Source organism: Hylobates moloch, unplaced genomic scaffold (genome assembly GCF_009828535.3).
Source record: "Hylobates moloch isolate HMO894 unplaced genomic scaffold, HMol_V3 SCAFFOLD_22, whole genome shotgun sequence".
NCBI classification, from domain to species: Eukaryota; Metazoa; Chordata; class Mammalia; order Primates; family Hylobatidae; genus Hylobates; species Hylobates moloch.
The window spans coordinates 11,869,362-11,894,498 of NW_026652297.1; the positions used below are offsets into that span (position 1 = coordinate 11,869,362).

A 25,137-nucleotide genomic window follows, 5' to 3' on the forward strand; every position below is an offset into this window, starting at 1 on the left:
GATATCATTTCCATTTTGAGATGAGTTTATCGTTTGAGAGCATGAAAAGTAGAATGAACAATATATTTTTTAAAAATGCTAATAAGGATCATTGCAGTATGCAGTAGAGGATACAGTAAAATCGTATGGAATTATTAATATTAGAGTATAATTTGTGAGATTTAGAGCAACTGGAAAAGTATGAGGCCATGTTTTCGAGGTCCTTATATCCTTTGAGACTATCTTGAATTTTATTCTGTAGACAATGGCAGAGCCAGGGAAAGGTTTTAAATATAAAACATTACAGTTATGCCAGGAAGGCTGTAGACAGAAGATCAGAACTGTTTATTGGCCAATTGGTACTTGTTCATCAGCTTAGTTTCTCTCCACCCAGTCTACAAGATAGTGGCAAACGATCCTTTTTCCACTTCTTAGATACAGTTTCCAGCCATTCTACCCTACACTTTGGTCACATTGGGAGGAATGCGCTAGAAAGACTCATAGAGTTTTCAGTTTCTCACGCATTTTCATGCATGTGTTTATTGCCATTGTGATGACAAGAAAGTAAGTAAATATTTAAATCTCCACTAACAACTGGACAAACTGAAGAGAATACAAGTATTAACTTAATCTTTCTTTGTATTATAACAAAATATTTAACTCTTAAACTTTCAACTTAAGAAAGCTTAAACTTTCAACTTAATTTAACAAAGTTAAACAACTTTGGTTATGATCTGTCTTTGGTCTGTCTTCTTCTCAGTAATGTGTCTCCCTGAAGGACAATGTCCAAAAGTCACTTCTCTTACTTAATAAAATTATATTTAGTATTTCCATTCTTTTTTATTCTAGCTGTATGCTATTTTGAATTGTATTACTTTTGAAACTAGTAATACAATAATTCTATTTATTTTCAAGTTCATATGAAATCCCAGTTAAAATACTGTCAGGTATAAAATAATATTAGAGTATAAATCCTTACAGGATCTTCTCAGATAATTTTGGAAAGAGATTTTTAGGGAAAATCTGTTTTGATTAAGGTGGTATAATTTTAATATAAGCATGGGGAAGCACACCTCTTTCTTTTAATGTTAGTGGAATTCAGAGAGTCTGGATCCAAAATAACATGGGCTATATTCTTTTTTTAGTATATTTTCTTGTAGGCATTGGGAAGGAAAATGAGAGAACTGTATTTTTTCCATGTTTAGTTTTAGCCAACATTTGATTCGTAATCTAAGGAGATTTTAGACCTTTGAGTCAAGGCACAAGCCAAGAAGGCCTTACTTTTGTTTTTAACCTCGTATGTTTAGGTCATCTTTGGTTTTTTGTTTATAGAATTTGAAAATTAAAGAAACTCAGTTCAAATAGTAAATGACTTGGTTGTGGGTTTTTGTTTGTTTGTTCGTTTGTTTGTTTGTTTTTGAGACAGGGTCTTGCTCTGTCACCCAGGCTGGAATGCAGTGGTACAATCTCGGCTCACTGCAGCCTCTGCCTCCCAGGCTCAAGTGATTCTCCTGCCTCAGCCTCCTGAGTACCTGGGACTACAGGCATGCACCACTACACCCGGCTAATTTTTGTTGTTGTTGTTGTTTTTTGTATTTTGTATTTTTTGTAAAGACAGATTTTCACCATGTTTCCCAGGCTAGTCTCAAACTCCTGAGCAAAGGCAGTCCACCCACATTGGCCCCTCCCAAAGTGTTGGGATTACAGGCGTGAGCCACCTTGCCTGGCCTGACTTGGATTTTTATCCAAAAAGCAATACTGCCACCCAGTGTTTACACAGTTTACATTTTTAGATTTTTAGAAACTGTTTTGAGAATCTCTTCATCCTTAGCTTAGAAATTATTAAAGGATCTGCCTTTTTTTATGGAATTATATTTTTGTGTCTCACATACTTAGGTTCATTTATTATATATAAATGTATATAAATTTACTGAATGTTTGCCGTGGTGTTTGCACAATTAAATTCTATAATGAGCATTTTACTTTTTTAGAGTCGAGGTGGAAAAAAGTTTCTTCCTGTATTGAAAGAAATCTTGGACAGGGATCCCTTGTCTCAACTGTGTGAAAATGAAATGGATCTTATTTGGACTTTGCGACAAGACTGCCGAGAGATTTTCCCACAATCGCTGCCAAAATTACTGCTGTCAATCAAGTGGAATAAACTTGAGGATGTTGCTCAGGTAACAAAAGATTGTTTCTGTAACTTTTTTTGGGTGTATGGTACTTGGTTGGATTCACATAAAGTATCCTTTTCTCATAGGTATATTTTCATAGATAGGATAATTTAAGCAGGAGAAATTTTGAGGTTTTAAACTCTTATACTACAAGTAATGGACCAGAACATTTCCAGAATTTAAAAATCTCAGATTTCGGGTAGGATTGCCATACCTTTCACCAAATACAATTGAAACATTGATCTTGGGACAATTATCTAGCAAAACCACTTTCTAAGACGTGGGTACCTTCTACTAGCTTCATCAGTGAACTCCAGAGTTTTAAATCTTTTAGATTCTTTGCAATGCCTGTTCTAGAATGAATGTCCATTGTTTGAAAATTACATCTATTACAGAGAATAATATTTTGATAATATATCATTCAGGTCAATTTTAACATTCATTTCAGTTGTCCAGTATTGCTGAATGTATGCATTTTAGCAGAATAGAAAAAAGACCCTTTTGCTTCCAAAAACCACCAAATTTTAGTTCCCTGATTTAATTTTCAAGACCCTGCCAAAAGGCACTGGCATTCAGTTCAAACAACCCACCAGTGCTCAACAGAAAGACCTTTGAAATGGTTTTTTTAATCAGAACAAATAAATTTGGTCTACTAAAATAACCAAATTTTTTCATGTTACTTATTTAAGTTCAATGAATCTCTCTAGTATGTAGTCTTAGTAAATCTATAGTGACTAAAAATTTAGTGAAGAAATACAGATTTATCTTAATTATATGCATTTTAAAAATCTTTGGTTTTATTGTTTCACTTCTCAATTTAAGTGTAGAAAGGATTTCTTTTGTGTTTACTTTTAGTGTCTAAAGATCTTTGGAGCCAGGCATGGTAGCACACACCTCTAATCCCAGCACTTTGGGAGGCCAAGGCAGGTGGATCATTTGAGCTCAGGAGTTCCAGACCAGCCTGGGCAACATGGTGAAACCCCATCTCTACAAAAAATACAAACATTAGCTGGACATGCTGGCATGTGCCTGTAGTCCTAGCTACTTGAGAGGCTGAAATGGGAGGATTGTTTGAATCTGGGAGGTTGAGGCTGCAGTGAACCAAATGCCATTGCACTCTACCCTGGGCAATAGAGTGAGACCTTGTCTCAAAAAAATAAAATGGCCGGGGTCTGTGGCTCATGTCTGTAATCCCAGCACTTTGGGAGGCTGAGGTGGGCAGATCAGGAGGTTGAGACCAGTTCAGCAATTTAAGACCAGCCTGGGCAACATGGCAAAACCTTGTCTCTACAACAAATACAAAAATTAACCAGACATGGTGGCCCACGCCTGTTCCAGCTACTCGGGAGGTTGGGACAGGAGGATCATTTGAGCCCAGGAGGCTGAGGTTGCAGTGAGCCAAGATTGTGCCATTGTATTCTAGCCTGGGTGACAGAGGGAGACCCTGTCTCAAATAATTAAATAAATAAATCAATCTTTGGAGACATGTTATATAATTATATTATTGTGTGTACCTCGATTAAACTTGTTTCCACCTTAGACCAAATCAGACTGAAGAGGAACTATTTTATTTTAATTGCTGTAGAATAGTTATTGTCTTCTAGCCACTGATGTATTATCTAAATTCAGGATTCGTTTTCCATGAACCTTCAGTAATGGAAAACAAGATCTAAGCATTTTTTTACTTGACACATTTGCCTGTTTCTTTTGGATAGTGTCTAGTGCTGAGTGCATATCTAAGAAATGCATCATATTATTATTTCATTAGAATCACAATGGAAAGAATTTCTTGCTGTACTCTTAAAAGCTGTCTTATAGAGAGATTTGGTGAGTTTTGGCAATTTATTTAATTTTACACTTACATGATTTAATTGTTAATAATTATAAATAATCTTACCAAAGTCATTACTTTCCAATGGTAGAGTTGTTTTTAACCACAACATTGCTGAACCTCTAGAATTACATAATCTTATCTCTCCTTTTCAGTGTTATTTATGGGCAGTGTATTCCAAGTATTAGCTGGAGATATGAGGAGTTTTTTTTATTACTGCTATTTCAAAACCTCAGGAAATGGTCTCTTCCGAACTCTTCTGCCCATAAAGAAGACTGCCGGTCCATTAGGACCTTCGGCAAAGCAAGGAGGGGGGGCTCTATTAGTGAGAAAAAGTGGGGATGACGTTGGTGCTTTATGTCTTTATATCAGTATTTCTCAACCTGTTTTCATCACTATACCCTTAGGAGCTTTTATAGACCCTTTTCTCCCCAGTAACCCATGAGAGTTTGATTCCGTAGATACCTGGTACATCTGTTCATGTACGTGTGTGTATCTGTGCTTTATACATAAAAAAAGAGCTAGCTTTATTCAATATAGGGTTAAGAATAGCTAAATAAAACTTAAGTTTAAAGTTAAAATTTAGGCTGGGTATGGTGGCTCAAGCCTGTAATCCCAGTATTTTGGGAAGCAGAGGCAGGAAGATCACTTGAGTCTAGGAATTTGAGACCAGCAACATAGCGAGACCCTATCTCTACAAAAATAAATAAATGAAAGAAAATTAGCTGGGCATGGTGGCGTGTTCCTGTAGTCCTAGCTACTCAGGAGGCTGAGTTGGGAGGATCGCTTGTACCCAGGAGTTCAAGGCTGCAGTGAGCTATGATGGTGCCACTGCACTCCAGGCTGGACAACAGAATGAGACCCTGTCTCTTACAAAAAAAAAAAAAAGTTAAAATTTAAAAATTACTAGGCGTTTCACTGTATTTGCTAAGTAACTATGTAATTTATTCACATAGGTGAATTCTAATATATCAAATTACATATATAAGTTAACAATTTATGCTGAGTGCAGTGGCTCACACCTGTAATCCCAGAACTCTGGGAGGCCAAGGCGGGTGGATCACCTGAGGTCAGGAGTTCGAGACCAGCTTGGCCAACATGGTGAAACCCCATCTCAAAAAAAAAAAAAATACAAAAAATTAGCTGGGCGTGGTGGCAGGAGCCTATAATCCCAGCTACTCGGGAGGCTGAGGCAGGAGAAACCGGGAGGAGGCTTGAATCCAGGAAGGAGAGGTTGTAGTGAGCCAAGATTGCACTATTGTACTCCATCCTGAGCAACAAGAGTGAAACTGTCTCCAAAAAAAGTTAACAATTTATATAAATATATGCTAATAATAGAGTAATTAAATTTTAAAAAATCATTCAAAAGTATTTTTTCCCAAAAATATTTTTCAAATGTAAAACAACTGAAAAAATTAAGCTAATTTTTAAAAAATTAGTTAACTTTTATTTACTTTTGCTTGATATGAGAAAATGCCTTTTAACTTAGCTGGTAGATACTCATTTAGATATTGTTGACTTTTGGGGGAGGGCTTGCCATAATTAATGATAGATTGAATAACTTGTAGAATTAAGTAATAAAATATAAACGGTTTTTATTGAATTCTCAAAGCTTAATTGGTCTGAGAATCAAACTTAACATCAACAAGATAGCCAACAAGCTTGCAGGCCACCTCTCCCAGTATGACTTTGAGCAATCAACTGAAAGAAAATCGTCTAATCACTGCCATCTATTTGCCATAGTTTTATAGCACTGATTTTGCATACATATCATATACCTTCCATGACATTGATGTCAGTGGTACTTACGTGATACCCAGGAAAATCCAATGAGAGAAATTAAATACTAAGGAATAAGATTTTATCAGATGGAGTTGAGCTTTAGGAAGGCTACAAATTCAACATTTTTTTCTCTCTCACCCATAAAATTTATTTGGGGGTAAGTACTTCATAGCTTTTCAAACTTAATCTATAGAATGTTTAAACAACAAAGACAATCTTTATTAGTCTCTATTAACAGGAATGGAGGCATTCCTGTTAATTTGAGACATCGATAATTAAAAGTGTGCTTTGCCTTCTTTTGACCTATCTCAGTGCTTCTGTGTGTCAAGGAAAATTAGGTTACTTTTGTCCCCCATTATTTCTGAACCCGTTTCATTTTTTAAACAGCTTCAGGCGCTGCTTCAGATTTGGCCTAAACTGCCCCCCCGGGAGGCCCTAGAGCTTCTGGATTTCAACTATCCAGACCAGTACGTTCGAGAATATGCTGTAGGCTGCCTGCGACAGATGAGGTATCTTCTGCAGGTGGTTTTCTTTGGGGCAAGGAATAACTTGGGTGGGTTTGGGATGAGGGTGTCTCCTTGATGTCTCATAAGAAAGAAAAGGGCTCAGAATTATTCACAGTTCAAAGCATTTGTTCATGTACTCCTGCCGCCTCCCCAGCTGAATGTTGATACTAGAAAAAAAAAAAACAAAAGCATACTGGGTCAGAAGGTCTTCAAGATCACCCTCAGGTTTGATGACTCCCTAGGAGGACTCAGAACTCAGTACATAGTCACTGACAGATATAATTTATTGCAGCAAAAGGATACAGAGCAAAATTTAAAGAGGGAAAAAGATTCATGGGGTGAAGTCATGAGGAAAACAGGCATACATAAGCTTGTAAGAGTTCTTTTCCAGTGAAGTCACCCCGAACACTTTTAATTCTATCAGGAGTGAGTTGTGATAATATAAGTCTGCAAGGGAAGCTTGTTAGAGACTTGGTGGCCACGGTTTTTACTAGGAGCTATCACATAAGCACCCTCTGCCTAGTATGTACCAGATTTCTATACTCCCAGCAGTAAAGTGGATATACAACATAAACCATTGTTTACACAAATAGTTTAGGTGCAGTGAGCCACTCTTATCAATTAGGAGGGTGGTGGGAATCCTTCTGAAATCTTAATTCCCAGATGCTAGCCATGGGCCAATCCTATAAGCAGGCTTGTTAGAGGATAGCAGCCAAGCCTGCTGTGTTACCTCTTTTCTTCACACAGTCTGTCCACCCTCCAGAATTAAGAAATGTTAATTTTTGTCATGGGTTAAAAAATATATACATATTTTAAGCAAATACATTACAGTTAAAGTTGAAGTCCTCATAGTTTCCTTATCCAGTCTCGATTACTTCTCTTCCTTCCCAGAGGCAAACATTAACATGAATTTGGTGTGTAGGCTTCTATATCACATTTTTCTGTTTCATATATATCTGTGAAAATATAGACATGGAATTGTTATTACACAAATGTGTCTTGCCATATGCATTAGTTTATATCATGCTTTTTAAAAATTCGGCCAGACAGCTGGGTGTAATGGCTTATGCCTGTAATCCCTGCACTTTGGGAGGTTGAGGCAGGCAGATCACTTGAGGTCAGGAGTTTGAGACCAGCCTGGCCAACATGGTGAAACCCCATCTCTACTAAAAATACAAAAAATTAGCCAGGCGTGGTGGCCAGTGCCTGTAATCCCAGCTATTCAGGAGGCTGAGGCAGAAGAATCACTTGAACCCAGGAGGCAGAGGTTCCAGTGGGCCGAGATCGTACCACTGCACTCCAGCCTGGTCGACGGAGCGAGACTCCATCTCCAAAAAAAAAAAAAAAAAATTCAGCCAGGCACTGGTGGCTCACACCTATAATCCCATCACTTTGGGAGACAAACGCAGGCAGATTGATAAGCCCAGGAGTTTGAGACCAGCCTTGGCAACACGGTTAAGCCTCATCTCTACCAAAAATACAGAGACACTAGCTGGGCGTGGAGGTGCACACCTGTGGTCCCAGCTACTTGGGCGGCTGAGGTAGGAGGATCACTTGAGCCCTGGAGGCGGAAGTTGCAGGAGCTGAGATGGTGCCACTACACTCCAGCCTGGGTGACAGAGTGAGACCCTGTCTCAAAAAATAAAATACAAATACATAAATAAATAAAAATAAAAATTCAACATCAGGTTTTTGAGGTTAGTCTCTCCCATTATGTTTAAATGTCATTTATTCCTTTCACTACTGTGTAATATTCTGTCATAGGGATATATCTTATTTAATTCATTCCCTATTAAGGAATATTTAAGTTTCTCCACATTTCCCTATTATAAATAATGCTTCGGTGAACAGTTTGTACAGTCTCCCTTGGGTGGTGCATTTGTGAGAATCTATGAGATTCACTGAAGAAATGACTGTCTCAGACAATGAAGTTTATCCATTTTCTTTCTAGGTTCAAAAATGAGGCTTATGTACTTTATGGTTTTTGAAAAATAAAAGCCCACAAAATAGTGTGGATACTATGATCCTTTTTTCTTTTTAAAATCGTGTATGTTTTAAGCTGTGTAATAGCCAAAAGAAATTACACAGACTCACCAATAGTGCTTACTTCTGGGGAGTGAAATTAGAAGTGTGAGAGAAGAGGAAACAACTTCCTATACTTTCTATTTTTTACACTATTTATAGGTTATATAATGGGCATGAATTTTACAATAAACCTAATCAAAATTGTGTTATAGGTAGTTTTAAAAAATGAATTCCCAGTTGCTTCACCATCTCCTTAAGTTTGCATTGGAGATCTCTTGTGGAGGGGCCACCTGGTTCTCCTTGGGCTGAGCCAAGTGTGTTTCTTAAACACATTGATCCCTCTGAGGAGATTGCAGTGATCCGTGTATTCCGTGTAGCTAATTCTGGTGGTTTTTCTATTGTGAAATTTTCTGGTTATGAGTTTTTGGTTTTAGTATATAGTGCCCTGGGTTTCAGTCCCAGATAGCTGCCTTAGACTACTAATTCCTTAACCATTTATTACCCAAGACTATGGAGAGTAAGTGGAGCACTTGGGGCACTTGGGCTTCATACCTTACACTGCTGGAATTGCCTCTGATGGGAGTGTGTTTACAGGTGAATGGTTTGGAGATTGACACAAAATAGAGAACCACTAATCTTAATTAATTGAACTCAGTTAATTACAATGTTATCTGTTATATTATTTCAATGATCAATTCGCACTTATAAATGTATTCACTTTCTCATCCTTCAAACTATTTGAAGTTAAGATTTTAATTGTACATTGGTTATCTGGGATGACTTACTTAACCCTAATGACAGCAAAGGAAAATAAATTGTGAAAGTACTGATGGAATTTTTATTTTAAAAATGATTGTTTTACTAAGCACACATTTTTTAGCATGATCAGAAATCAGTATTAAAGTACCTAATATTTTTGGTAACTCTCAGCTGACTGAAAATACAGTCATGAATTTTAACAATCTGTAGTAGTCCATTTTCACACCATTATAAAGAAATACCTGAGACTGGGTAATTTATGAAGGAAAGATGTTTAATTGACTCGCAGTTCCACATGGCTAGGGAGGCCTCACAAAACTTAAAATTATGGTAGAAGGCGAAGGAGAAGCAAGTACCATCTTCACAAGGTCGCAGGAAAAGGGAAAGAGCAGGGGAAACCACCTCTTATTAAGCCATCAGATCTTATGAGGACTCACTCACTGTCATGAGAATAGCATGGAGGGCCACATTGATTCAGTCACCTCCCACCAGGATGCTCCTTTGACACGTGGGAATTACAGGGATTATAATTCGAGGTGAGAATTGGGTAGGGACAAAAGCCACACCATATCACAATCTAATTCATTTGATTAAAGTATCTCTAGTATCTGTTCTTTGACCCCTCTTCACTCCCCTTTCCCCATCTGAAATCTTCAGCTTTTTTTGTGATATTGTAACAGTGGTACAGTGAAGGCAAGCATGTAACAAGCTTGGCCCAAAAGAACCATTGTGTTTCAACAAGTTCACATTTGATAGTTTGATAGGAAGGGATCTTTTTCTGGCACAGGTTGTTTGGTTACTCACTGTGTCTTTTGTTTCTTTCAGTGATGAAGAACTTTCTCAGTATCTTTTACAACTGGTGCAAGTTTTAAAATATGAGCCTTTTCTTGATTGTGCCCTCTCTAGATTCCTATTAGAAAGAGCACTTGGTAATCGGAGGATAGGGCAGTTTCTATTTTGGCATCTTAGGTAAGTCTTTTATATTTTAATTTGAGCCCACCATGTGCTTTAGTAACTATAAACCAGCATAATATATTTAATAGAAAAATAGCTGCTTTAGTTTTTTTCCGAACCATTTATAACATTTATATGGTTTTGGTGCCTTCTCCTATTTCTTGATACCAGCACTCTTGATTTTCATGATTTGACAAAGTAATTCAGTTATCCAAGACCCTTATGTGTCCCTCCATGCCTGCTTGATTTCTTCTTTATTTCTTCCTTTTTTGTGTGTGTGTGTGTTGTCTACCTGCTTGATTTTTAACTGAAATTAATAATGTATTGCTATTTTTCCAGTAAAATGTACTTATTGTCTTTATATATTTGGGCTCAATGCAGACCTATTTATTTCTTCTAGAAAGTTGTGGGTGGTACTGTCATTACTAGTGTTATTGAGTGAAGGTAAAGGTTTACTATAATGACAGCAATTTTATTCAATTTCTTTATTAAGTAGATAATTTCCAGAAATACACGAACCTTACTTCACCAAGTTCATATAAGAGTAAAATCAGAAATGAGAACTAAAGTTATTCCTTTGTTTTCTAAGGAAATTTTATTAATAGATTTCTCATTTCTGACTCCGTACTCAGACATTTTTTTTCCTCCCAATCTGGACTTCATAGTACTGAAACTAATGCTTGTCAGAAAAAAAAACTACCATTTTTCTTTCTTTCTCTCTTTCTCTCTCCTTCCTTCCTTCCTTCCTTCCTTCCTTCCTTCCTTCCTTCCTTCCTTTTCTTTTCTTTTTATTCTTTTTTTTTTTGAGACGGAGTCTCGCTCTGTCACCCAGGCTAGAGTGCAGTGGCGCAATCTTGGCTCACTGCAAGCTCCGCCTCCCGGGTTCATGCCATTCTTCTGCCTCAGCCTCTCCGAGTACCTGGGACTACAGGCGCCCGCCACCACGCCCGGCTAATTTTTTTTTGTATTTTTAGTAGAGACGGGGTTTCACCGTGGTCTCCATCTCCTGACCTCATGATCCGCCCGCCTCGGCCTCCCAAAGTGCTGGGATTACAAGTGTGAGCCACCGCGCCCGGCCTCTTTTTATTCTTTTCTTCTTTTTTCTTTTCTTTGCTGAGCTTCTCAAAGGCAATAAGCTCCATAATGTTGTGCTCTTAATTTTAGTTTTATTTCTGAATATGGTTTTCTTATTCATATATTTTTTTCCACTCTTTTTTTACTTCCCTGTGTTGTTCTAGAACCTTTTCTTATTTTTAACTTGTCTTTTCTCATTCATTCAGTCTTAGTTTTTAAACCCCTCAGGGAATAACAAAGTAAGTGTTCCTTCCTTTTTCAAATATGTACATCACTTTTTAAGTAAGAAAAAAATTGGAATAGATGCTAATCAGGGCATTAGTCAATTGTTTAATACCAGTCAGATTTCATAGATACCTGTTTCAGCCTATTGTCTTTAAATTGGTAAGATTGCCTTACCCCTACAAAAGCAAATCAGGTAAGATGTACACATTTTAGATTTCTTGGAATAAAGAATTAACTAAATTACAGAATATCATAGCTTTTGAACTTTGAAGTATTACTAATTATAGAATATCATAGCTTTTGAACTTTGAAGTATTAACTAATTATAGAGTATCATAGCTTTTGAACTTTGAAGTTTCACAAATTGGAAAGTTGACCCATGTCACTAATAATTATGCACAAAATAGCCAGGCATGGTGGCTCACGCCTGTTCCAAGCACTTTGGGAGGCCAAGGCAGGTGGATCACTTGAGGCCAGGAGTTTAGACCAGCCTGGCCACATGGCAAAACCCTGTCTCTAATAAAAATGCAAAATTAGCCAGGCATGGTGGCGCATGCCTGTAATCCCAGCTACTCGGGAGGCTGAGGCAGGAGAATCACAAGTATGAAGGGGCTGGCCACCCCATCCACATTCGAGCCAGAAATGGGGAGGGGAGGGAAGGGGAGGGACCAGCATTTCCTTCTAAGTCCAGGACTCATTTTTTGTGCACATCACTTCATCTTGCATCCCGTTGGCTAGAACCTAGTCACCTAGTGACATCTAGCTACACGTTTTTATTTTTGGCAAGCTTGAACCCGGTGGGTGGAGGTTGCAGTGAGCCGAGATCACACCAGTGCACACCAGCCTGGCCAACAGAGTGAGACTATCTCAAAAAAGGAAGGAAGGGAGGAAGGAAATAATAATAATAATGCACACAATGACTTTGCTGTCATAAGTTTATTTTTTATGGAATAAAGAAGTCAGTATTTATTCGGTGATCTGAAGTGTTTGATAAACAAACTGTTCGGATATCATTAACTTTCTGCAGGTCAGAAGTGCACATTCCTGCTGTCTCAGTACAATTTGGTGTCATCCTTGAAGCATACTGCCGGGGAAGTGTGGGGCACATGAAAGTGCTTTCTAAGCAGGTATCAGCTTGTTTTATTTATTCATTTTTTCTTTTTTTGACAGACAACGTTTAAAGCATGAATATCAGCTTGTTTTAATCTTCATGTTCAATTTGGTACATGGTGTTTGATCAGTTTCATCAAATGCCATTTCTTCCACCACATTATTTCATAGAAGTCTCAGTAACAGACAACCTGATGAATACATTCTTTTGTCAAAATTTAGGTCAAAAAATGAAGTTTCAGTGAACTTAGCACAAAAATATTAACTGAATGCTACCTGAAAAATAATTACTCGGAATTCCTAATATATTCGATATTAATCCCAAAGTGCTAAGAAATGCAGATGTGAACCGCCGCACCCAGCCCCACTCTTTTTTTTTTTTTTTTTTTTTTTCGAGACGGAGTCTTGCTCTGTTGCCCAGGCTGGAGTGCAATGGCATATCTTGGCTCACCGCAACCTCTGCCTCCCGGGTTCAAGCGATTCTCCTGCCTCAGCCTCCCGAGTAGCTGGGACTACAGGCATGTACCACCATGCCCAGCTAATATTTTGTATTTTTAGTAGAGACAGGGTTTCACTATGTTGGCCAGGCTGGTCTCGAGCTCCTGACCTCATGATCTGCCCGCCTCGGCCTCCCAAAGTGCTGGGATTACATATGTGAGCCACCGTACCCGGCTGCCCCACCCTATTTTTATATCAGATTCCTAATTTCCAGTTAAACTACTCTTTTCTAATTCATTTGCATTGCCAGAAGAACTCTCATAGGCTTCCATTAGGTGTTTTTAATATTTAGGATTTTTCATGATATTAAAAACTTTTTCTGATCCCTTCCTTTTGAAAAGCCCATTAATAATGGTAATAATAGCTAATGTTTATTCATCACTTATTATGGGTCATTTATTCTTCACAACAACATGGAATCAATATTATTAATCCTCTGAATTTCATAGAACCCTGAAATATATCTCACATCTCTGCCTATTTCCCTTGTGTTCATGGCTACCATCCTAGTCCAAGCTACTATTCTTTTTCCACTGGACTTCTTCATTAACTTCCTAAATTGTACCCCTTGTTTTCCTTCCTAGATCTCCCCCCACATTCTGTACACAGAAGATAAAGTGACATTTTAAAAATGTAGACTGTGGCCAGCTGCAGTGGCTCACACCTGAAAACCTGGCACTTTGAAAGGCTAAGGTGGGAGGATCACTTGAGCCCAGAAGTTTGAGACTAACCTGCACAACATAGTGAGACCCATCTCTAGAAAAAAACTAGAAGGTGGCTTGCAACTGTAGTCCCAGCTACTTGAGAGGCAGAGGCGGGAGGATTGCTTGAGCCCAGGAATTTGAGGTTGCAGTGAGCTATGATTTGATTGTACCACTACACCCTAGTCTGGGCAACAGAGCAAGACCCTGTCTCAAAAAAAGAAAAAAAAGAAGTAGATTGTATTACATCATTTCCCTTTTAAAATCCCTTCAATAATTTTTCATTGCACTCTGAGTAAAATTCAAATTTTCTGCCAAAGCCTGTTAGGCCATACTTAGTCATAACTTGCTTAATGTCGTCATATAACCATTTTTCACACTGCATATTTTCTTGGAGCCTCAGCGTGATGTTAAAGACAATAAAAGGATGATATATGTATGAACAAATTATTCTAACTCCTGTTTTTTTTCTTTGATGAATTGTGAGAGGAAGACTTTACCCTGTACATAGCTGTTCTTGTTATTACTATAAACTTACAAAAGGACAAGGTGTTGAAACACTTAAAGTATTAGACTTATGTCCATGGGGTATTCAGGACACTGTTCCAGGAAGTGTGGATATCAACACAATTAGAGATGGAGCATGAAAACTTTCAACTGTACAGACATGGAAGAAGTTTCAAATTTCACATACTTCTAAAAAGTTCCTGTTTGCTTAGCCCTGTTTTTATCTGGTTGCCTTGTCACCAGTGTTTGTACAGCTCCTGAAACTGTTGAGAAGTAGAGTGATCTGTGGTTTTAACAGATGGCTAACTCGGCAAGTTTCAGCCGTCTCAATTTTATCATCAAGCTGCATAGGTCCTTCCTAGTTTCCTGTGAGCAAGGTCTCAGCCTCTGTGGAAACTGCATGCTTGAATTCATCTCCCTACGTAGTCTCAGTGGTTTCCTTGCATAGAAGCAGAATTCAAAAATGAAAACATGTTATTAATTAAATCTCTTGTTCATGGAATTTCAAGCCACATTGTTTATATTTGTGATATACATATTTTATATGCTTGTTACATACAGTATTCTTTTTAATTCTATTTTTAACATTTGTTTTTTCCAGTTTTAATGATATAAAATAAGATGCTCCTTCTTTATGCGTGGCTGAAGTTGTTATGAATTTTATGTACTATGACATAAAAGACCCTCAGTTATTAAATAAAAGTTGAATTTTATTTATTCTTATTATTTATTTATTTATTTATTTTATTTTTTGATGGAGTCTCACTCTGTCACCCAGGCTGGAGTACAGTGGCATGATCTTGGCTCACTACAACCTCTGCCTTCCAGATTCAAGCGATTCTCCTGCCTCAGCCTCCCTAGTAGCTGGGATTACAGGTGTGCGCCACCACGCTCAGCTAATTTTTGTATTTTTAGTAGAGAAGAGGTTTCACCATATTGGCCAGGCTGGTCTTGAACTCCTGACCTCAAGTGATCCGCCCACTTCAGCTTCCCAAAGTACTGGGATTACAGGCGTGAGCCACTGCACCTGACCCTGATTTATTTATTTTTTGAGACATAGTCTCACTCTGTTGCCCAGGCTAGAGAGTGCAGTGGTGTGATCTTGGCTCACTACAGCCTCCAGCTCCCAGGTTCCAGTGATTCTCCTCCCTCAGCCTCCTGAGTCGCTGGGATTACAGGTACACACCACCGTGTCTGGCTAATTTTTGTATTTTTTTGTATAGGGGGTTTCTCCATGTTGGCCAGGCTGATCTTGAACTCCTGGCCTCAGCTGATCCACTTGCCTCAGCTTCCCAAAGTGCTGGGATTACAGACGTGAGCCATCGCACCCAGCCTAAAGTTGAATTTTAAACATAATGGTTTTGATTTAGTTGGCCATTGTTGATACACCTTGTACTACTTGCATAAGTTTTTTTTTTTTACTTGCATAAGTTTTGATGGCCATAGTTATTATTAAAACAAGTAATTTAGATTTAAATAACAAATAGTATGTCTATATTCACACTTTATTATAAAATAATTCATTCTAGCTATGCTGTTAATGGAAATAGAATATATTGAGATATCATACAAGAGTGATGACAAGAAGTAGATATTATTGTTGAATAGCAAGAACCTCAGTTACTTCTACATAGGTTTTTCTCTAATACTATGAAGTTGGCCAAATGGACTGGTTTAGGTTAGTGATGTCTCAAATTCTACTATATAATGAATTGCAGAATTTTGAGTAGTTTAAGTTTCATATTTATCTTCTTCTTTCTTTCTTTCTTTCTTTTTTTTTTTTTTTTTTTTTTTTTTTTGAGACAGTTTCTCACTCTCTTACCCAGGCTGGAGTGCTGCAGTGGCTTAATCTTGGCTCACTGCAACCTCCACCTCCAAGATTAAAGCGATTCTTATGCCTCAGCCTCCCGAGTAGCTGGGATTACAGGCAAGTGCCACCATGCACGGCAAATTTTTGTATTTTTTTTTGTAGAGATGGGGTTTCACCATGTTGCCCAGGCTAGTCTCAAACTCCTGACCTCGAGTGATCCAGCTGCCTCAGCCTCCCAAAGTGCTGGGCCACGTTTATCTTCTTAAGTACCCATAGTGCGCACCTGGCCCACATTTATCTTAGGTACCCATAATCTAAGTCTGCTTTTCTCGAATTTGTAAGATTTTGTTTAAGAAAAGGTTTAAAGAAAGTTTGAAAATGATGCTAGAACAACTGTTAAAAATAAGTTTATTGTATGTAAAATGCTTTTCATAAGTCAGACACTATTTTTACTTCAGCTGGTTATGTGTGTGTATGTTTGTGGGTCTATGTTGGGAGCAGGTGTTATTGATTGATATGATCACATGATATTGTATTACTTTTAGTCAAATGAATTTTTGGTGTGGGGAACTTATTTTTCAGGTTGAAGCACTCAATAAGTTAAAAACTTTAAATAGTTTAATAAAACTGAATGCCGTGAAGTTAAACAGAGCCAAAGGGAAGGAGGCCATGCATACCTGTTTAAAACAGAGTGCTTACCGGGAAGCCCTGTCTGACCTGCAGTCACCCCTGAACCCATGTGTTATCCTCTCGGAACTCTAGTAAGTGACTGTGCTTTGCGCAGTGAATCTCCTATGAATAGCAAGCAGAAAGTCACTGCCTTATGGGAGTAGTAGGGCCAGCTGTCAGCCTCAGGAAGTAGAATATAATTAAGGAAGGAAAATCTTAAAAGTTCTCCAAGGCTATGCTTATATTCAATAGGATGTATGCTTATCAGCTAAACTTACCTGTGGATTTAGTGAAAGTTATTACAAATGAATTTATATTTCAGTTATATGTAATTAAATTTATTTTCTATATTACTGATTTTTAAGAGTTGACAATCCTAATAAGCAAAATGTTGCAAACTATAGTAAATTATTTACTGATTGATTTTCCTATTTTAAAATGAAATCTTGTCTTGAGTGAATTTGGCAACTTATTTCTCACTTTCTCATTCCCTACAGAAGTAATAATGGAAAATAATAGTCTGTATTCAGTATACTATCAGTATTCAAATGAATCCCTTGTTAAGAAATCAAGAATGGTCTCAAAATAGTTCTAATTTTAATCCAATGATTTGTACTAATTTTTTATTCACTAAATGTAATAATGTAAAGTTAAGCAAATAAAAGGAAACAAGAGGAGGAATGTTAAGTGGAGAAGGTGAGAAGGGCCAATCTTAGGTTTTGAATCCAGCCTATCTGGCATTAGTATATGCCACCCAAGGCTGTCCTCATGGTTGCTTTTCTACCAAGTGGGACTCCTCTAAGTCTGACTCTTCTGCAGACCTGACAGGAATAGGTGAGGAGTTTTCCCAAGCCTAGTATATAGTGGTAAAATTATAATCGTCTGTATCATTACACTGAAGTTGACTAATTTTCCCCACTTGATTTCAGTGTTGAAAAGTGCAAATACATGGATTCCAAAATGAAGCCTTTGTGGCTGGTATACAATAACAAGGTATTTGGTGAGGATTCAGTTGGAGTGATTTTTAAAAATGGTGATGGTAAGTACTGAGATTTTTAACATCAGATTTCTTAGAACTTTTCATTTGTTGCCATTTTGCTTTATCTGAAAGGTGATGTATAGTGTAAGTGTGTAACAGTTTGCAGCCAGGAAGGTAGCTATTAATGGTCATAAAGTCAAATTGAACATGTCCTAAATGCCTTTTTTTCCCTCTTATAAAATTATTTATACCATTCACTTAAATACACTGTCCTAATGAACCTTCTTTTATTTCCCCTTACAAAATACAAAATGCGCCTACTCCTTTGATTAAAAAGCTTATGAAATACAAGTTATTATTTTTACTTTTTTTTTTTTTTTTGAGACAGAGTCTCACTGTCACCCAGCCTGGAGTGCAATAGCACGATCTTGGCTCACTGCCACCTCCACCTCCCAGGCCCAAGTGATCATCCCACCTCAGCCCTCAGAGTAGCTGGAACTACAGGCACACGCCACCACGCCTGGTTCACTGTTTGTATTTTTTGTAAAGATGGGGTTTCACCATGTTGACCAGTCTGGTGTCAAACTCTAGAGCTCAAGTGATTCACCCACCCTGGCCTTTCAAAGTGCTGGGATTACAGGCATGAGCCACCGTGCCCAGGCAAGGATATTTTCAGTAATATATTCATACATCGTGTTTCAGTGATAGCAGTATTGATTTTGCTGCCATAGTTTTGTATTTTGATGGAAGTATGTAACAGACCCAAAATGTGTAAAGGAAATGCCTCTGAAGTAATCACACCAGCCAATAGGCAGTGGTGACTTGTTAGTTATGTGACCACAAACAAGTCACAGAAAACTGATTGAGCTTCAGGTTTTTCATATCCATGAGGATTATAGCATCTGTATGTCAGGGTTATTAAAAGGAATTGAGATAACATAAGCAAATGTGCTTATCAGAATATGTGCTTACAACTTAAAAAGAACTCATAGGGTTTTGCTATACATTTAATGTCACTTGACCATACAAATGTCATTATGTGGATGTCACTAGTTTCATGTGCTGTCTTCCCTGAAAATACCCTTAGACATGATAATAAATTCAACCATTACAGTTTTGTGACCTCGTGATGCAGTTACTTACGTGATTCTTAAGAACTCTCCGTGTAGTGGTAAAAGCAAGCAAGAAGGAAAAAATTAGCCATGTAATTAATGTAATACTCATACAGTGTAATACAAACAGTATTACAGCATACAATTAGTATCCCTGAACCCATGTGTTATCCTCTCGGAACTCTAGTAAGTGACTGTGCTTTGCGCAGTGAATCTCCTATGAATAGCAAGCAGAAAGTCACTGCCTCATGGGAGAAGTAGGGCCAGCTGTCAGCCTCAGGAAGTAGAATATAATTAAGGAAGGAAAATCTTAAAAGTTCTCCAAGGCTATGCTTATATTCAATAGGATGTAACTTACACATGGTAAACAATTTTAAAAAATCTTTTAATGTCTGAAATAATGTCACAGGGACATGCTATCCAAAGAGTGTAATATTTGTTATAAAATTAGTGAAAATATTAGCACAGCGTTTGTTAATGTTTTTAGTTAATTCTGAGTTAGTCTTGAATTGATGAGTTACAAGGCATAAAAGGAAAAGCACTTGTAATGAAGCAGTTTGTTTTCCCTTAGATTTACGACAGGATATGTTGACACTCCAAATGTTGCGCTTGATGGATTTACTTTGGAAAGAAGCTGGTTTGGATCTTCGGTGAGATCTAGTCTTTTTTTTTTTTTTTTTTTTTTTTTTTTTTTTTTTTTTTTTTTTTTTTGGTCTCATGTTGTAGTCTTCCGACAGCAAAATATCTAGAATTTCTTGTTAATTCCTTCCCTGTTCTTAATTTTAGTTGTTCATAATAATATTTATATAGCACTTTACAATGTACTTTCAAATATGTTGTCTTGCCTAAACTTTTTCAGTTTAAAACTACACATGTGACTGAAATTCCAGAAAGAAGGAATAGGTTTGAACTTTAATAAGGCTTGGACAGACAGCCAGAGTTACATTACAACCTATGCTTTTGAAAGATGGACTGTGGATCATGGCAATGACAAGGCCAGAGAAAGTCCTGTGCCTTTTTATACTTAGTCCAGGGACATTCATTTCTCTACCTACCAAGGGAAAAGAGAGGAAAATGTTTAGATGCATTCTCGGGTTTTTAGCTTGCCACCATCAATAGGGGTAGATAGTGAGCAGAAGAGGTTTGTGGTGTGGTGACAGAAAAAAGGAAACATAAAATCAAGCCTCAGACTGGGAATTGTATTCACAATGAAGAGAACAAAAAGTAAATATTTAAAGAGCCCATAGAAGTGAACATAAGGAAAAGATGTGAAAAGGCATTTTATAAAAGGTATAAAAACAAACTAATAGGCATGGTGGCACACATCTGTAATCCCAGCCCTTTGGGAGACCAAAGCAGGCAGATCACTTGAGGTCAGGAATTTGAGACCAGCCTGGCCCACATGGTGAAACCCTGTCTCTAAAAATACAAAAGTTAGCCAGGCGTGGAGCACATGCCCGTACTCCCAGCTACTCTGGTGGCTGAGGCATGAGAATCGCTTAAACCCAGAAAGTGGAGGTTGCAGGGAGCAGAGATTGCACCACTACACTCCAGCCTGGATGACAAAGTAAGACTCTGTCTCAAAAAAAAAAAAACAAAAAACTAATATGAAAATTGTCAGTTCCAATTAAGAAGTACAGATTATAAGAACAACTGGGCCATGCACGGTGGCTCACTCCTATAATCCTAGCACTTTGGGAGGCCGAGGCAGGTGGATTGCCTGAGGTCAGGAGTTCACGACCAGCCTGGCCAGCATGGTGAAATCCAGCTCTACTAAACATACAAAAAATTAGCAGGATGTGGTGGCAGGAGCCTGTAATCCCAGCTACTCGGGAGGCTGAGGCAGGAGAATCACTTGAACCTGAGAGGCGGAGGTTGCGGTGAGCGAGATCCTGCCACTGCATTCTAGCCTGGGCAACAAGAGTGAAACTTTGTCTCAAAAAATTTAAAAAAAAAAAAAAAAAGAACAACTGGATATCCTAGCAAAGATTTTCTTGAATGATAATCCAGTCTAGGGTGCTATTGAAGCAACAAAAATATAGGCATTTTTATATACTATTATAAATTAATATGAACCTTAATGTATGAAGTTTATTTATATTCTTTATATCCAGTATTTCCACAATTTACCTTAAAATTGGAAATGTAGACAGATTTATACACAAAGATATAGTCCAGTTCATCAATGTTTTCAAATTTATTACCACATATTTTTTATAACATCCTCTTGTAATTTTAAAATCTGTACTATGCTGTGTCTAATATTTTTCTTCTTCCTCTTTTTTTTTTTTTTTTTTTTGAGACAGTCTCGCTCTGTCACCCAGGCTGGAGTGCAGTGGTGCGATCTCGGCTCACTGCAACCTCCGCCTCCTGAGTTCAAGAGATTCTCCTGCCTCAGCCTCGTGAGTAGCCAGGATTACAGGCGCCCACCACCACGCCCGGTTAATTTTTGTATTTTTAGTAGAGATGGGGTTTCGCCATGTTTGTCAGGCTGGTCTCAAACTCCTGACCTTGTGATCTGCCTGCCTCGGGCTCCCAAAGTGCTGGAATTACAGGCGTGAGTCACCACCCCTGGTCTTTTCTTCTTTTTATATGCAGTTATTGTTAGTATTATTAGAGATTTGCTTCCTTATTAGTATGGTTTCAACTGGGCTTCTAATTTTGTTGATTTTTTTGTTTGTTTCCTACTTTATCAGTTATTACTTCTTTATTTTTTTTTTTACTTTTGTGTTTATTCTGTTCTCATTTTTTAAAATGAACTCTTGGCTGGGCGCAGTGGCTTATGCCTGTAATCCCAGCACTTTGGGAAGCCAAGGTGGATCATTTTTGCTTAGGAGTTTGAGACCAGCCTGGGCAACATGGTGAAACCCTGTCTCTACAAAAATAATAATAATAATAAGAAGAAGAAGAAGAAGAAGAAGAAGAAGAAGAAGAAGAAGCCAGGCATGTTGGCATGCGCCTATAGTCCCAGCTACTTGGGAGCTGAGGAGGGAGGATTTCTTGAGCCCAGGAGGTCAAGGCTGCAGTGAGCCAAGATCACGCTACTGCATTTCAGCTTGTGTGACAAAGTGAGACCCTAATCTCAAAAAAGGAAAAAAAAAAAAGAACTCTTAACTTTTAAAATGGAAATATTTATGTACTTTCATAATATATCAAACAGTATATAAATTCTAAATATTTCATAATTTCTATTTTTATCTTATTGACTCCTGAACTATTTAAAATTACAGCTGGATACAGTGGCTCTTGCTTGTAATCCTAATATTTTGGAAGGCCAAGGTGAGAGGATCGCTTGAACCTGGGAGTTCAAGACTATCCTGGGCAACAGAGCAAGACCCTATCTCAGTAAATAAATAGATAAATAAATAAATAAAATTTAATTTCCAAAGGCATACTTCTTTGTTCTTTCTGTGATTTCTAATTTTATTGTGTTGTTATTGTATCAAGTATATGTTCAGATCTATATTCTCATTAAACTTCAGTTTTGATTTGTCACTTCGTAGGTATGTTACAACCTCCTATTATAATTGACATTTGTCATTGCCTGCCTGCAATCTTGTCAGTTTTTGTTTATCTTGATCTTATATTTATTTTTTCTTTTTTTGTTTGTTTGTTTGTTTTTTGAGTCAGAGTCTTACTCTGTCACCCAGGCTAGAGTGCAGTGGCAGGATCGCAGCTCACTGCAACCTCTGCCTCCTGGGTTCAAGCAATTCTTGTACCTCAGCCTCCCGAGTAGCTGGGATTACAGGCACGGGTCACCAGGCTTGGTTAATTTTTATACTTTTAGTAGAGACGAGATTTCACCATGTTGGCCAGGCTGGTCGCGAACTACTGGCCTCAAGCGTTGATCTTATATTTGTAAATCTGTACGAGGTTTGGTTTCTTTGAGCCTCTGTGCCCTCCTTTATCATTAAGAAATATGCCTCTTTTTTTTTTTTTGAGGCGGAGTCTCGCTCTGTCGCCCAGGCTGGAGTGCAGTGGCGCAACCTCGGCTCACTGCAAGCTCCACCTCCCGGGTTCACGCCATTCTCCTGCCTCAGCCTCTCCAAGTAGCTGGGACTACAGGCACCCGCCACCACGCCAGGCTAATATTTTTTGTATTTTTAGTAGAGACGGGGTTTCACCGTGGTCTCGATCTCCTGACCTCGTGATCCGCCCGCCTCGGCCTCCCAAAGTGCTGGGATTACAAGCGTGAGCCACCGCGCCCGGCCAGAAATATGCCTCTTAATCCCTTGTAATTTTGTTTTAGTCTGTTTTGTCCAAAATTGACATTTGTATACCAGCTTTATTTTGGTTAGTATTTACCTTTGTATCTTTTATTTTTAACTTTTATTTCATTTTATATTATATTTGTCTCCTGTAAATAGCATATAGTTGAATTTTTTTGTGAGGATGGATTTACTCCAATATGAATGTATTTTATTAGGAAATTTTAATTGTTTATTGTGATTACTATATACTTATTTATTTCTACTATCTTATTGTATGTTTTATATTCACATCCTTGTTTTTGTCTTTTTTCTCATTTATTTCCTTTTATTGGATTGATAGGGGTTTTAAATTTTCATTTTCCCTTTCTATAAAACACTTTTTAAATTCTTACTTATTAAAAAAATTTTTTTTAGAGATGGAGTCTCACTCTTACCCAGGCTTGAGTGCACTGGCATGATCATAGCTCACTGCTGCCACAAACTCCTTGGTAACACAATCCTAGCTCACTGCAGCCACAAACTCCTGGGTAGCACAATCATAGCTCACTGCAATCACAAACTCCTGGGTACCAGCAATCCTCTCACCTCAGCCTCTTGAGTAGCTAGGACTACAGGCACATGCCACCATGCCTGGTTCATTTAAAAATTTTTTTGAGAGACAGAGTCTCACTATGTTGCTCTCTCTGGTCTCAAACTCCTGGCCTCAAGCGATCCTCCCACCTCAGTCTCCCAAGTATCTGGGATTACAGACATGTGCCACCATACCCAGCTCTTATATAGAATCTTTATATACTACATTATTTATTTTAGGGAATATTCTTAAGTTTTTAAACTGCATATTTGATTTAACAATTTTTTTTTTTTTTTTTTTTTTTGAGACGAGAGTTTCCCTCTTGCTGCCCAGGCCAGAGTGCAATGGCACGATCTTGGCTCACTGCAACCTCCGCCTCCCCGGTTCAAGCGATTCTCCTGCCTCAGCCTCCCGAGTAGCTGGGATTATAGGCATGTGCCACCATGCCTGCCTAATTTTGTATTTTTAGTAAGATGGGGTTTCTCTATGTTGATCTGGCTGGTCTTGAACTCCCGACTTCAGGTGATCCGCCCGCCTCGGCCTCCCAAAGTATTGGGATTACAGGCATGAGCCACCATGCCCAGCCAGATTTAACAAATTCCAAAATTAATCCATAACTTAGCCCTCTTCTTGATCATTATCGGTACTTTAGGATAAATTCTACCACTTATATTTTAACTAATATTTAACAACTCCTTATATTAGTTGTTACAGTGAACACTTTTACTAGAATTTCTTGTATACAATTTTAAATATTTCTTTATTCACCATTGCTTTTTGTACCATACTCCCTCACTCTGGGTTTTGTCTGAAAATGAATTTATATTACCCTCAATCTTGAGTAAGGCTGGGCATGGTGGCTCACGCCTGTAACCTAGCACTTTGAGAGGCCAAGGCGGGTGGATCACTTGAGATCAGGAGTTCAAGACCAGCCTGACCAACATGGTGATACCCCGTCTCTACTAAAAATACAAAATTAGCGAGGCATGGTGGCACATCCCTGTAATCCTAGCTACTCAGGAGGCTGAGGCAGGAGAATCTCTTGAACCCAGGAAGGGGAGGTTGCAGTGAGTGGAGATGGCACCATTGCACACTCCAGCCTGGGCAACAAGAGCGAAACTCCATCTCAAAAAAAAAAAAAAAAAAAATCTTGCATAATAGTTTAGCTGGGTATGGAGTTTTTGTTTATTATTATTGGGATACAGTATAATTGTCATATCACAATTCACTGGTTTAGAGTGTACATTTCAGTGGTTATGTGCATTTTCTGAGTTGTGCAACCATCACCACAATTAATTTTACATTTTTATCCACCCTTCAAAAACCCTGCACTCTTTAGCTGTTACCCCAACCCCCTCCCTGAAACCACTCCAATTCTAGGCAACCACTAATTAATTGTCTATAGATGTACCTTTTTTGGACATTTTATATAAATGGAAACACAATATGGGGCCTTTGTCACTGGCTTCTTTCTCTAAGCGTAATGGCTTCAAAGTGTATTCATGTTTTAACAGTAACCAGTATTTCATTTCATTGTCAAACAATATTCTTTTGCAAGGATGTGCCATATTTTATTTATCCATACATCAGTTAATGAATATTTTGATTGGTTTCACTATTTTGCTATTACAATAACTGCTATAAAACTCTACATAGATAA

General features: G+C 38.0%; 1 protein-coding gene across 5 annotated transcripts in view; it reads left to right on the forward strand.

Moving 5' to 3' along the window:
- The window catches only part of PIK3CB (phosphatidylinositol-4,5-bisphosphate 3-kinase catalytic subunit beta), a 187,537-nt gene that overhangs the window by 139,893 nt on the left and 22,507 nt on the right, over window positions 1-25,137 (forward strand). For 4 of the 5 annotated variants that reach the window (XM_032144371.2, XM_032144372.2, XM_058433363.1 and 1 more), the window contains 7 exons: window positions 1,971-2,159; window positions 6,154-6,275; window positions 9,882-10,025; window positions 12,337-12,436; window positions 16,518-16,696; window positions 17,534-17,643; window positions 19,267-19,345. In XM_032144371.2, the coding sequence (XP_032000262.1) occupies window positions 1,971-2,159; window positions 6,154-6,275; window positions 9,882-10,025; window positions 12,337-12,436; window positions 16,518-16,696; window positions 17,534-17,643; window positions 19,267-19,345 (923 nt within the window). The remainder of the gene's footprint in view (window positions 1-1,970; window positions 2,160-6,153; window positions 6,276-9,881; window positions 10,026-12,336; window positions 12,437-16,517; window positions 16,697-17,533; window positions 17,644-19,266; window positions 19,346-25,137) is intronic. The other variant, XM_058433364.1, reaches the window with a different exon arrangement.